Source organism: Etheostoma cragini, chromosome 17 (assembly GCF_013103735.1).
Source record: "Etheostoma cragini isolate CJK2018 chromosome 17, CSU_Ecrag_1.0, whole genome shotgun sequence".
Classification (NCBI taxonomy): Eukaryota; Metazoa; Chordata; class Actinopteri; order Perciformes; family Percidae; genus Etheostoma; species Etheostoma cragini.
The window spans coordinates 16,966,832-16,982,356 of NC_048423.1; the positions used below are offsets into that span (position 1 = coordinate 16,966,832).

Genomic DNA, 15,525 nt, shown 5'->3' on the forward strand with positions numbered 1-15,525 from the left:
CAAAGGTTGGCAGCCTTTTCAGGCAGGAGATGGGCTGGAAAACAAGTGGCATTCAATTTTCAGTGGGCCTCATCCCTGAGAGACAGAGTGGAAGGAACAGAGAGAGAGATTAAACACTGTTGTCTGGGGTCCATTTTGCCTTGGAATTTGTTTGTGTGATGGAAAATGAGCAATTTTTCATATCTAACTGAGCAGCAAGGGGGCACTCTTTAGGTGAACATAGTGAAAATCTCCCCAGTGGATTGATAATTGGCAGAGACTGAGGACCAGTCTTCCTTTGGGATGTTTAATGAATCTCTAAAAGTTTGTATAAAACCCACATCTTTGTCCTTGCATCATGTCAGCTTCAGTTTGTTTTCTAAACAAGATGAATTTCTGGAAAGACAGAGAAAGCTTTATGCTCTTTAGCAGATCTGGGCATTGTACGGCCCCTGGGCCACATCTGGCCCTTCGGTCGGCCCTATACGGCCCGCGTGAGGTCAATAGGAAGTCAGCAATCAAACGTAAATAAGTGTAGGTCATGCATGGAATACAACCACATTGCTTTTTATTTTTGTTTTAGCTTTTTTTTGTGCGAGCTTATGCAGCTCTTTCTTTGGTTGCAAGTTGCAACCAAAAATAAGTAAGAGAAGAACTGCAATGTGTGAGAGAGCAGCGAAATGAGCTCACGAGACGTTAACATGGACGCGAATGAGCTGCTATCGAAAATGCCAGCTCATTGGAGTGACAGGTCGATACAGAGCGCCGAGTTTTTAACAAAACATTAATTTACTAAAGTCAAAGGTAAAGCTGTGTATTTAGTTTGCGGAGAACAGATTATTTATGATATTATTTATTTATGATATTTATGATTTGAATCGCCACCACCACCACTACTAAATACGCAGAGGAATACAACTTAACTGATGCAGAACAGGCACGGACATCTGAAGCTTTGCTAGTTAAACTGCAGAATAGGGTTGGGCGGTAATAGGGTACACCGCAGGGTCTTAAAAATAGCAACGTATCAGTTTTAATACAGTCACTAAATTATATATCGTCTCCTTTACTATATAGGAGACAAGGATTAAATACATAAACAATACATACACATACATAACACTTAATTTATTTAATGCCTTAAAATGCTTATGAGTGGTTGTCATCATATGACAGTGTGGAGGAGAGAGAGAGAGAGAGAGAGAGAGAGAGAGAGAGAGAGAGAGATGGCAGACAAGTCATGCACCAAGTGACCTGGTTGCAAATAAGAACACGACTTCTGCAGTTTTTCAGCATTTGGGGTTCCGCCCTTATTAGAAAGGAGAGGTGTTTCAGTATTAGTGATTGGTATTCAGTTTCTGAACTGTGTCGGCACAAGCCAACAGTTTGGTGACGTTGTCCGAGTCATCATTTAGAATTAGTCACGGTAATATTGTATACCGCGGTAGTATAGGGAGGACTCTACTCTCCAACTCTATTGCAAAAGCAGGAACGTGTTTTTACTAAGCGTTGCATATCCACGGATGCAGCAGTCAAGACAGAAACAGTAAGCAATTTTCTGAAGGGGAATTTATTAAAAAGTGTTTGGTGGACTCTGCAGCGCTAATATGCCCAAAGAAAAAAAGAAGCATTTGAGAATGTGCCGCTTTCCAGGTGAACCGTAACGAGAAGGATTAAGGACATTGTGGGAAACCTGGAGCTTCAGCTGCAAAGCAAAGCATCCCATTTCAAACTTTTCTCCTTGGCTCTGGAGGAAAGCTGTGATGTCTGCGTCACAGCCCAGTTCCTACTTTTTGTATGTGGAATAACAAAAGATTTTGAGATAACGGAGGATCTGGCAGCAGTGCGGCCAATGAAAGGGATGACAACAATGGGGAGTGATTTGATCACTGAAGTAAATGACAAAATGGGACTTAACTGGAACAAACTGGCATGTGTTACAACTGATGGTTGTCCAAATCTGACAGGAAAAAATGTCGGACTTTGGAAGCGGATGCAAGATAAAGTGACTGAAGTGAACTCTGAACTTAAATTGGCATTTTTGCATTGTATATACATCAGCAGTTGTGCAAGTCAGTGCTAAAACTGGGCCATGTTATTGATGTAACTAAAACAGTTAACTTCATAATAAAGGAACTAGCTTAACACCAACTGCACAGGGAATACAAAATAGTGACATAATGTTGAGATTTTGTACTATGTCTGCTTCACTTTATAATGTTCTATGAAAAAAGTAATACAAAAAAAAAACTAATTCTGTAGTTAGACTAGAAACAAAATAGTTAGCACTTTGGAAAGTTAATGGAATGCTTTTCTTTGAAAAATGGCAAAAAACATGCACACTTGGGTCACAATTGCAGTTGTGGATGTTGATTAAATAGTGACATATTGCATTTTGTAATATGTCTGCTTCACTTTTTTCACGTCCTTATTACAACATTTGTGCCATTACCAGTGGCATATCAAAGAGTTTTCAATTTACTGCTTTTTATAAAGAGATACAATTATTATTGAGAAGAATTGAGTGTGGCCTATTGGTCCGGCCCTCCATAACAGTCCCCGTTTCTCATGTGGCCCCTTGGGAAAATGAATTGCCCACCTCTGCTCTTTAGTATGTTTGTGTGTGTCTCTTAAGCCATATTAAGAGGTAGAATCTTTTACAAGATCAGCGGATTTGGTTCCTAAAATGTCACCTGGGAAGACAACTATTTCGGAATGATTTGTAAAGGTCAATGAAAGAAGTAAAATAAAAACGAATATTTTAAAGGTCAGAGGTCTCAAATGTGAGCCAGCAGAGCAGTATTTTATTAAAAGGAAATAGAAATCTTTTTTGGAACGCTAAAAAGACTTACTTGCAATTCAACATCAACACGCTGATGCCCTTCTTTCACCAGATATCACAAAGTGCCTAGTGTTACTGTAAATGTTTGCTTTCACACAGTGATCAGCTTCACCTATATAAAGGAATGACCATGTTGCTCATTTTCTGAATAATACATCTAATCAGATGTAGCTGTTGTAATTGTTCCCTTCTGTTTTTACACTCTGAGATGTCACAAGGTTCAGGGGCGAGGGAGTAAAAAAAAAGGATGACTGATTGTAACTCAATGAGCAGATAAACAAAAAGCAATCTTCTTGTCCTCCCCCCTGAACTCCTGCTCAGTGAACCCAGCAGAGAACACATCCTGGCTCTTTCTTCTGCCACTGCTGCAGCTCTTTAAGAAAAGGGCAGCCTTCAAGGAGGACATTCACTGTCATTACATTTTGTCAATGGAATTCCAATTTTTGAATTCACTCTCACTCTTTTGTCTGTGCTTTATTATAGAGATGTTATTAAAGATGTCCTTAATGTGCTTTTACAACTACTGTGCTCAGTTGTTACGCAGTAGTTCAGTCATGACATGCATTTTTAGTTTTTTTAAATTATTTTGTATGTGCTGTTGTGTTCATCATGATGTCTACATTCTTTCATAATATACGTTTAGCATCTTGTAGCATTATAAATGAGAATTCTTTAAATAGTTCATTCAGCATTTTAGGAAATATACTTATTCACTTTCTCGCTGAGAGTTAGATGAGAAAGTCAATACCACCCTCATTTCTGTCCATTTAGCGCTAAGCTACAGCCAGGTAATTAGCTTAGCTTAGAAAAAAGTGGAAGCTGGGGGAAATCAGCTGCCTGGCTCTCTCACAAGTTAAAAAATACTTCATCACCCCCTCTAGAGGTCACAAATCAACAAAGTATAAAAGTTGTTTAGGTTAGTGGTTACACACAGGGTTAAGCACCCTTTCAGCCCGCTTTTGGTCTGTATGCTAAGCTAAGCTAATCATCTCCAAGCTCCAGGTCAATAATTAACAGACAGATGTAAGAGTGGTATCGATTTTCTTATCTAGGTCACCCCAATAAAACAAATAAGTGTTTCCCAAAATGTCAAACTATTCTTTTAATACATGGCATGTCAAATTAGAGCTATATATATATATATTGACATATATCCATGTTGCATTGTTTTTGTGATATGAGACTAGATGTGGTCTTAGATTTTGGATTTATAGCACCTTTACCCACTAAGTTATTAAATATTTCTGGACAATATTTATTAAAACTATCATTGTGTAAATAACATTTTGTTAAAGCACCAATAGTTTAACCCTACAGTATCGTCGCAATATCGACATTGAGATTTTGGTCAAGAATATCGGGATATTTAATTTTCCCCGCCCTATGTCAAATAAGTATTTACTACTGTGTTTACGTTCTTGTGTTCACTGTCCATTTTATTGCAGATGATATTTGAGTAACAAAATATAACCACAAAAATACATATGAATAATCTACTGGCTTCTTTTTAGTATAAGTTAAGAATATCATGTCATATTCAACTGTACTATTACTGCCACATATATACCATATTGCAATACATTACATTGTACCCTGCAGAATAGTGTTGTGCCGTGTTTTTCCCTAATGTTTTTCATATCATATATCATGTGTTATAGCATGTTGGTATACAAGATAGTTTTTTAGTATCTCATTTTATCTTGTATTGCATGCTATGGTATAACATAGTGGTCTGTTCTTCTCTATAGCTGTGGCTGCCCAGGGTTGGAGCGGATCTGGGAAGCTGACCTGGAAGCGTGTCACCTGTTCTTGCGAGGCCTCCAGTTGCGGACTCCCAGCTGCAGTGGAGGAGACATTGAAGACCTCTCCACTGCAGCAGTTTATCCTCAAACCCAGCCGTGCACCAAAGAAGAAGAAGACTGCGCCATGCTGACTGCATTAGGAGGGCGCTGGTGTCCCGAGGCCAACTTACAGAACTCAGAGTTCACAAAGGTAACGCAACAACGTCTTGTCAACAATGCATCATTCACATTTAGCCTCTGCTTTCATACCAGAGTGCACGACAGATTAATGTGTGCGGGCAGCCATTGAGTATTGAATTGAATACAAAAGATGCCCTTTTGAGGTTGTCCATTGCTGCAGTCTTACATATTTTCTACATATCACATTATTGCCACTAAAAAGGTCAAATGAGAACAGCCTATTTTCAGAATTACTTTCTTTTTCTTGACTTTTCTTTTTTTTTTACTGTGTTGTGAAACGTGTACTCACACAAACTGTTCGTGCTTGGTTAGTCTTACCACTTGACTGAAGGGGATGTTTTAAGTTCGTACATTAACGGTAGGTTTCCACACAACGAAAATTCGGTTTGTTCTCAATGAGATTGAATGGAGACAAAATTTGCCCTGATTGGGCGAGATCACAGCAAATCGCCGAGGGGAGCGAAACAAAGTTGACAAAGTTTAACTTTATTCAAGTTTAACAATATTCAGATCAAGACCACTGGAGAACCAATCAGGTCTGCGTGTTTATGTTTGGAGGCAAGAGTTAGAAAAAAAAAGTCTGACCAAGATGGCGGAGGTCATCAGCGGTGTAACATGAAGATTTGTATGTGATTATAATGTTTCTACATGAACATTGATACTTTTATCAACAAAGATTGTGATTTATCCAACAGACAAACTTAGTCAGGGCACATACACCACTGAATAGACCACTGTATATGTTAGTTTTAACACTAACTTTCAGCTAGCCAACAGGCTAATCGCTAGCATGTTCGGACATTGGATTTCCTTGTGGCCTAGCCGGGCAGCTAGCTAGGCTACTTGACGCATTGACGCCTGTAACAACACGGCTTGCTGTTTATATGTCACACAAACTTAAACAGGGCAAATACACCACTGTAGATGTTTAAACACTAAAATTATTCAGCTAGCCGACAGGGTAAACGCTAACATGGTCGGACATTGCATTTCATTGTGTGAATGTTTTATGTTTTCGTGACCACGCCCCCAAGGCAACATTTCACTGGCTAAAATTCACGAGGTGATTCGCTGTGTGGAACTCTACTGTTAGATGTTGGCAGAATATAAAAGTCTGTCGGCTACAACTTGATGAGCAGCAATCTATTAGAACCTTGGCTCGAAGGTATTTCCAAACGAGGAATATGTAGGTGTTATGAAGGCAACCATTTGGGAAAATGTTGGCTTCCTTGAAAGAGTTTCATTCTACAGTGGGCACATTTAACAGTCTCTTTCTGCATGATTACATTTGTGTTGTTGAATGCATGCATGCATGCGTCTATCTGTGTGTGTTTGGGTGTGTGGGTGTGCATGTGCTCTGCATTGGTCTATCCCACAGTGAGTTGAAGTCCACTGCCTCAGGGCAGAGTCCAACTCATTCCCTCCTCACACTTTCCTCCGCCCACGTAGTCCGACAGACTCGTCTGAGACAGGAACAAAGCCAACAGATAAAAAAAATAGCACACTTGCCAGACATATTTTTGTGAGCCTATATCTTTTTAGTTTGGCTTACAGACTGTGATTTATATCACATTTGTTTTTTTAGATAATACTTTGAATATTAAGTGTAGTCATTTCAGTCTGGATTTTCCGTGACTGTGGCCATAAGCAAATATTGTCAATGATCTTTCCCAGTGCCGTTAGCAGAATGTCCACTTTTATGTATTAAACTGGAAGCTGTGAATTTTCATTATCATAATTAATTTAATTAATTCACCTACTGTTGCAAGCTCTTAACCTTCTCTCTCAGTCTTGCTCTGTGCAACCATGAATATAAACTTTGCATTGATGTCTTCTTTTCCCTGCCTGTCCACATTTTACAAACTGCATGGATCCATTTTCTGCTTTTCCTTTGTTTCTCTCTGCTTTTCTTTCTCCTCCTAAAGCCCGGCCCCTCCTAACATTTCTCCAAGAACTAAAAGGTGAGAGAGCCGACCATTTCTATCTTTTGTCTCGACTCCTGTGCACTATTTTTCTGTGTCTTCTAAGCTAGAAACACTGCAGCTCAATGGGGCAGACATTTTTATTATTTGACTGCAAGTATACCTTTTTATAAGTTTTAGAATTCTAGCGTAAATCCTTAAATATTTTTGAACATCAGTGCTGCTCAATTTTTACTTTTATTTGGAAATGAGTCACAATTTTGCTTTTGAATTCGTTTGCATAAAATATAATAAAAAGAATATGTCATTCTACAATCACAGATTGCAAAGAAAAGGCCCAGCTGTACTGTAAATGCTCTTTGAAACGTTTTAATGAATGGCAATGCATTGACAAGCACCCTGTTATCTTTTATAGAAAAGAAGAGATGGATAGCAGCAAATTAAGTGGGAAGTTTTTGTCCTGCAGCTCTGGCTTTTTATCTTTCGAGAAGCAAACACTACAAAAAAAAAACTATAATTATTATATTTCAACTATTTAGTAGCTTCCAGCATATGTTAAGTCAAGTCTCTAGTTTTCAGTAGAAGTAAGGGTTTTCATCAACTGACTATACGTTTTGGATGCCGGAAAATCTTTGCAAACTGTAGCTAGAAAACCGCATGGGACAGATGATGTGTGCTGTGAGATGGATGTATTTGGAATGAGCAAAAACAATCCAGTTCCTCTGATTGTTTCAAAAAAGTAGAGTTTAAACTATCTGATCTCAGATACAGTATGAAGAGTTATGTTCACAAGAGAGCAAAGCGATGAGGGCATGTGTTACACAATTTTTCATTAAAAAAAAGTAATTAAAACTTGGCTGGATTATTATTTGTTGTTACTTTGCTGTCTTATGTACTTACCCTAAAGCCACAAACAATATGTTAGCCTCCAATAGGTACAGTAATTGCCTCCTTTTTTAAGAGAAGAATGTATACATACTAACAAAGGAAACCTGCAGTACAGCCAGTTAATCTATTTTCTCCTTGTCAGTTTTGGTGATGAATAATTACAACCTCTTCTAATTATGATGATGCTGCACACTAACAGTACACAGCCAACATAATTGCATTTTAAATAATTCATGAGCCGGTTTATGACTGTGTGGCCTCAACAAATGTTCCCCCTTTGTTGCAGAAATTGGAGGAGTTTTTGTTCTGCATGGAGGATAATCACCCCGAGGTTGGTAATGCTAACACTGTCACTGTATACTGGAATGCTATCAGTGTAATTAAAGTGTCCGTTGCATTGACGCTGGGCTTACTGAAACAGAGAAGAATCCATTAGTCGACCTTAACTTAAACATGACCTCAGCCACCTTTCTGACTGTTGGATCAATACTGATCTACAGGAGAAGCGTTGCTTGGGGTTGCTGACTGTCTGAGTGTGCACAAAGACTCTGTCAGCATATCTCTGCTTTAAATTTACACATTTACAGTGAGGAAAATAAGTATTTGAACACCCTGCTATTTTGCAAGTTCCCCCACTTAGAAATCATGGAGGGGTTTGAAATTGTCATCGTAGGTGCATGTCCACTGTGAGAGACATAATCTAAAAAAAAATCCAGAAATCACAATGTATGATTTTAAAAAAAATATTTATTTGTATGATACAGCTGCAAATAAGTATTTAAACACCTGAGAAAATCAATGTTAATATTTGGTACAGTAGCCTTTGTTTGCAATTACAGTGGTCAAACATTGGCTGTAGTTTTTCACCAGGTTTGCACACACTGCAGAAGGGATTTTGGCCCACTCCTCCACACAAATCATCTCTCGATCAATCAGGTTTCTGGACTGTCGCTGAGAAACACGGAGGTTGAGCTCCCTCCAAACATTCTCTATTGGGTTTAGGTCTGGAGAATGTCTAGGCCACGCCAGAACCTTGATATGCTTCTTACAGAGCCACTCCTTGGTTCTCCTGGCTGTGTGCGTGTCGCCCTGTCCCATGTGCATGCATGGTACTCATCATTCTTCTTCCTCTAAACACGATTTAACGTGGAATTATGACCAAAAAGTTCTATTTTGGTCTCATCTGGCCACTTTACTTTCTCCCATGACTCCTCTGGATCATCCAAATGGTCAGTGGCAAACAAAGGACGGGCCTTGACATGTGCTGGTTTAAGCAGGGAATGCTTCCGTGCCATGCATAATTTCAAACCATGACGTCTTAGTGTATTACCAACAGTAACCTTAGAAACGGTGGTCCCAGCTCTTTTCAGGTCATTGACCAGCTCCTCCCGTGTAGTTCTGGGCTGATTTCTCACCTTTCTTAGGATCATTGAGACCCCACGAGGTGAGATCTTGCATGGAGCCCCAGACCGAGGGAGATTGACAGTCATATTTAGCTTCTTCCATTTTCTAATGATTGCTCCAACAGTGGACCTTTTTTCCCAGAGCTGCTTGGCAATTTCCCCGTAGCCCTTTCCAGCCGTGTGGAGGTGTACAATTTATTCTCTAGTGTCTTTGGACAGCTCTTTGGTCTTGGCCATGTTAGTAGTTGGATTCTTACTGATTGTATGGGGGGGACAGGTTTCTTTATGCAACGACCTCAAACAGGTGCATCTAATATAGGATAATAAATGGAGTGAAGGTGGACATTTTGAAGGCAGATTAACGGGTCTTTAAAGGTCAGAATTGTAGCTGATAGACAGGTGTTAAAATACTTATTTGCAGCTGTATCATACAAATAAATAGTTTTTAAAAAATCATACTTTGTGATATCTGGATTTCTTTTTTTAGATTATATGTCTCACAGTGGACATGCACCTATGATGACAATTTCAGACCCCTCCATGATTTCTAAGTGGGAGAAATTGCAAAACAGCAGGGTGTTAAAATACCTATTTTCCTCACTGTATATTTAATCACAGCTTAAGTTTAAGGTTGTTTCCAAGACAGGATTTCAAACCATATTGTGAATTAGCCCTTTAGTTTAAGCAAGGCACTGAACCCCCAACTGCTCAGGGTGCCTTTCCATGGGCAGCCCCCTCACTCTGACATCTCTCCATTTAGTACATGTATAGGTACTGAGCATGTGTGGTTAATTCAGGCCTGTGTGTTGTGTGTAATAACAACAGTGTAAATTGTAATGTCCCCTTTGTGGGATTAATAAAGTATACATTATTGCATTATTATTATTATCAAAACTTAAACAGAATTATTTCAATTTCCCAGAGCATGAGTCATGTCTTGCACAGCAGGTTGTCAAACTTTCCCCACATTTTGAAACAATGTGCATGAGGCTGTGGCTCAGTGGTAGAGCCACTGTAGGTAGGTAGAGCCGTAGCCTGCCAATCCGAAGGTTGGCAGTTTGATCCCTGGCCCCTGCAGTCCCATGTCTAAGTGTCTAAGCTGCATCTGATGCTGCGTCATCTGAGTGTAAATGTATGAGTGTTTATCTGATGAGCACCTTGTATGGCAGCCTCGGCCACACAGTGTATGAATGTGTGTGAATGGTGAATGATTCCTGTACTATGTAAAAGTGCTTTGGGTAGTCGTTAAGACTAGATAATAGATACAGTCCATTTACATCATATACATCAAGATTTTTCAGCCAGATGGTGTTTGGAGCTTAATCAGTTTATTAGCTACAGTACAGCGCATTCAATTTGATTGCAAAAACCACCCATTGACCCCATGACCCATTGGTCATTTGAGAATATAAAGTATTCCAGGCTTAGCAACTGTAACTAAGGTTGGAAGGGGCAGTTTCACCTCATGCACAAGGTGTATGGGACAGTGACTTCAGGGTTCGTACACCTTTTCCAAGGTCAAATTCTAGCACTATTCAAGCACTCTCAAGGTCAATTTTTAAGCTTTTGAAAGCTTTTTCCACCACCGTAAATTGCACACCAATACATAGTCAAAATTATTATTTAGTGTTTTGTCAAATTAAAAGACATAATGCTATAAACAGCCAAACATGTGTTTTGTAATAGCAGAAGTATCAGATGTTTAAAACATGTTACAAAACAGCTCAGTCGTTCCAGTCTTTGCCAAGATGCAGGGCCACCACAACGCAGCAGACTCGCTGTGACAGACCGTGGTAAAGTTGGTTTTATATTGGCCGTTGGTTATTAGACACATTCGAAAAATCTATTATGGAGTTTGACCTTCCAATATAAAACCAACTTTACCATGGTTTGCGACAGCTTGCTCCGCAGAAAGCTACAGAGACTGTTTTTGACGTGATTTATCACAATATTTTGATTGAACATGTTGCAAAGATCAACTACAAATTCAAGCATTGTATCCAAAATCCAAGTACCTTTCAAAACTTAAAAACACAAAATCTAAATTCAAACATTTTCAAGGATTTCAAGCACCCTTACAAACCCTGTGGCTTGTATATGTGAACTATGCAACTTTAAATCACATTGAATTATTGAAAACCTAGTTGACATAAAATGCCTCAATCCCAATAAAGTATGATGCATCACTCAGTCAAATGATATGATGGCTGCTGAATGGTATTGGTATCTTTGTCTTGATATATAGCCCTTTGGGGGAGCTGGATTCTCTGCCTCGCAGAGTGTCCGACCTCTTTCTCCTTTCCATAATGACTTTAAGTAAATGATGTCCACTTAGCCACTGCCAAACCGCTGCCCTGCTGCCACAATGTAGATTGATCGGTGTGCGTGCGTGTGTGCTAGTGTGTTTCACCACTACTCTATTTTGTAATAATCTCTACTAATTGTTCTTTCATCCTCTCAAGGTCTTTACATCCTCCTCTTCACACTGACCCACAGTACTAAACAAATGTACAGACATTATTAAATTGAAATGTTACTGCATTCTAATTATTGGCTTACTTTAAGCTATATTCATACACTGTATAGGATAATCTTTTTGCATTGGGTATACATTACAGGTGATTAGGTACAGTAGATATAAAAAGAGATGCATTAGTACATGTCATGTCACTCAAACTGCAACTTTAGAATGTTACTATAAACAATACAAAGCAAATGTTTGATATTTTTCCAAAAAATATGAACCATTGTGAATAAGTGTGCATTGTGGGACAGAAGTGTACACCAACAGCACACTCTTAAATTGAAGCTGCATCCCAATTCCACTTCACACTGAGTGATAACATTTTGTATACTCAGAAACTGTCAATATGCGGACTAAAGAATTGCAGATTTTTGAGAGTGCCGTTGACGGTCTCTTTGTGAAATGTGTCAGTGACATTCTAAAGTCCCACTTTATTGATGTCTAAAGGCGCCAGTATTGTGTCATTTCCTGTTAGTACATAACAGCTAGGCAGGTTGATTTCTTGTATTCCATTGACTCAAACATTATACTATAATTGTAATTTCCCCACTGGTTATCAATAATAAGTTTAACTTAATTAATTCAATGAAGTAAAATAAAACAAGACTAATAAGTGTTGATACTATATACAATAAGTACGTATTATGGAATTGCAACACAGAAAACAATTGCAGGTAGTGGTCACACCTTAAGGGAGACCTTAAGAAAACAAGAGTTTTTTTTTATCTGCATACTTTCTTTAAATCACACATGACTTTTTTCCAGTTTGAAAACACTACATCCTCAAAACCTGCTTTGAATCAGTGTGTGGTATAGAACTGGGACGCTGCTACAGACAGTAACACCTCATACTGTCACTGCACGTATTTGTAAATTACCTTGTCGACGTTCTTGTAAAGTATTTCTACTGACAAAGCATCTGCGATAGCAAAGACGCTAGTTAATCATACGCCAGTTAATTAGCTTTTGAGTTTAAAATGAATTCAGCTACTTTATTGTGTGTACATGCAAATATGACCTTGAATGTAATACCTGTGCAATATTATTGCTTTGTATTGCCAGCATGGCAAGTGGCGGGCCTAACAGCACCCGTGGGAACGTGGACAATTACCTGCTGTCTCTCACTAATTATCGCTTAAATAATCATACCAGTGCATACATGCGCCGAACATTGAATTTCTAAATAATCTCTTCATACTCATGCAGTCTGCTTTGTTCAGTTGTGGACTAAGAACATCATCCCTAATGTGCATCAGGAATCAACACGCCAATACATGCATGCCTGAGATTCAATTATTATTAATTACAAATTGACAAGTGGTTGAAATCTTATTTCCCATGTTCTCTTGTTTGTCAAAAGCAGATGTAGCAGAGAAAGTCATTTGTATGGTTTTGATCGCCAGGTGCAAGAATAACATCTTCTGAATAGTTGTTTAAAAGGTTTGTGTATAAAAGGGATGTTTTCAACAGCGTCTTTCTGCAAAGTGAGCTTTTGTCTTCTATCCTGTGGTTGTATTGACTTTACGAATGCTGACTGGAGGCTTCAAAGTGTAGAATCAATCAGCTGCACAAACACAGGGCTCTTATCTGCTAAAGAAACTACTAACCTTGACAAACAAACAGCTCAGTCAATCTATAAGTTGACTGTGTTGGTATAGGGGGACAGGGATGCCAGCATCACATAAGGTGATGCCTGAGGACAGACCTGTGTGAATGGTTGTTTGTTCATTTAAGTCCACGAAAACATGTTTTCTTTAAATCCTTTATCCTGTGGGCTACTCTGCCTTTAAGTCTTAGTCAAAGTCCCTAATTGCATCAGGGAGGACTTGTAGCCTACATATCATCGTGCCTCAGGCCAGTTGTTGTTTAAAATGTCTTTTGGGCTGTTGCATCATCCAGAGAATAGGCTATTCCAGGACAGAACCCTGAGACACGACTTTCCAGTGATTGTTTTGACACGTTGGACCTGCAGGGAGTTGATATTTTCTACCTGCAGCGATGAGTCAGATTAGACTTTCTATGTGTTGTTTGACGAGAACACTGGGCACATGCATGCGTCTATTTGCTTGAAGTGCGTCCTCTTCTGGGTACTCTTGCGCACGCTTGTGTGTGTGTGTGTGTGTGTGTGTGTGTGCACGCGCACCTTCTCTATGCTTGGTAACTGAAGAAACTAGGACACAATGTCTGCAAAGAGGCCTGTTCTAATTATGGCCAGCTCTGCTCTCTGAATGCTCTGCCCTACTGCACTCTGCTCCTCCACCACCACCACCATAACACCCCCACCATCCTCCAATAGACACTCAGCCTGGCTCGCAGCATCCTCAGGTGATGTGCACATACACCGCCAAATGTTATGCACACCAACCTCCTCTCACCCCCATCCTCCCGGTGTGTATGCTTTTCCTGGTATGTTGCTTTTTGTTTGGCAGTTATTTGTCGGTTGCTGCTGTTCTACCTCTCCCTTTTTATCTGTTGGTTTGGTTTGGTTATATTGCTTTAGTTCATCTTTATGCTTTGTCTGCACTTAACATTCACACGCACACATCCATCACTCATGCACACTTACACCAGTGACTATACTAACTAAAAACACCTTAATTGTTTAATTTTGTCTAATTTTGTCTAATAAAATGCGTTTTGTAAAATTTGTCATGGTGTGTCACCTTTTTGTTGTGGCCTAAGAGCCGGGTCATAAGAAATTGTCAATCTTTTTATTTTTAGATGGATTTTTGTGTTAATTCCTTTTCAACATCGGACCCATATATTTGAACCATTGCAGCTTAAGTTAAATGCTTCGAGTAGAATAGTACTACTGCCACACAAGAGGATATAAAAGAAAAAAAAAAGGTGAACTGAGAGTAAGGCAGCACAAATCTGTATTGTTAAATATTTATCCTTCCAATCCTTAACCATCATTTAATTCCTTTTCCTTGCCAGGACGGGTGCAGCGAGGCTGCAGACCTGACAGAGCGCTGCGAGCTGATCAGTGACAGACTGATGACCTTGGAAGATGAATTGCAGATGGCCATACTGAACCGGGATCAGTCCCTCACCCATATCCTTTCACTGCTCTCCTATTATACATACACATCATGTAAACTGACTGTATGGGTCATACAGGGTCTGTGTGGGTGTTGTGTCTCTGTACATCCATCTTAAGGACCTAGTTTACTCTAGGCCAACTCCAAAAAAGGACACATCCAAACTACCTTTAGGCTGACTGATGTTCTGTGACTTTACCTTTCGAGGAAAAATCAACCTGTCACATCTGACATTATGTGTCCATTCAGGGAGGGAACTGAAGATAAACTGCGATCAGAGAATTTTTCTTGACAGGCCTGACATACCAACTGGAAAATAAAAATGTAAAAGTCCAAGCGAGGTTATTAGAGGGCGCTTGATGTGGTCTCCCAGTCACCATGGGCTGAGATTAAAGTCAGCCAACGGGGGCAGCGCCTCAGCAGATAGAGGAATGTCACTGTAATGACTCTGATCCCGTCATATCTTAATGTCCATTCTATGCTGACCCTCCCTTTCCCTCCCCTCCTCCGTCTGCTCACTTCCACTTGTTGGATCCGGCTTGGAGGAAATTACAATATCCATGATAATGACTCAAATGAAACTGTTGAAGCTGATTACAGGTCACAATGCATCATTTTCCGTGCTAATTAGAAAGCTGATTGGAAATAGATTAGTGTGTTTTTCTCGCTCCACTTTTCCCCTCTACACTGGGGCTCATTAAGACAGATAGAAAAGGCGATGATTCAACACGGGAGATGAAGAAAATTTGTCTTCTAACCTGTTGGGTTATTTTTTTTAATTTTGTGTCATGCTTCATTTCTCTTCTTTGAACACAGGCTGCCAGAAATACTTTCCTAATCTAAAAAAGATATTTATTTCATTTTAGGATCTCTAAAAACTGTGTTATGCAGTACGTCCTTCACTTTCTTCATGTGTGACCGGACTTTTTCACATCTGATTAGAG

General features: G+C 39.4%; 1 protein-coding gene across 3 annotated transcripts in view; it reads left to right on the forward strand.

The window, feature by feature from the left end:
- disc1 (DISC1 scaffold protein) overlaps positions 1–15,525 on the forward strand; it is a 49,986-nt gene that overhangs the window by 30,753 nt on the left and 3,708 nt on the right. For 2 of the 3 annotated variants that reach the window (XR_004660133.1, XM_034898220.1), the window contains exons 12-14: positions 4,570–4,813; positions 7,900–7,944; positions 14,478–14,595. Coding sequence is in view for 1 of the 3 variants with exons in the window: in XM_034898220.1 (XP_034754111.1) it covers positions 4,570–4,813; positions 7,900–7,944; positions 14,478–14,595 (407 nt within the window). In the remaining 2 variants the exon portion in view is untranslated. Of the gene's footprint in view, positions 1–4,569; positions 4,814–6,728; positions 6,765–7,899; positions 7,945–14,477; positions 14,596–15,525 lie in introns of those variants that run through there. The other variant, XR_004660134.1, reaches the window with a different exon arrangement.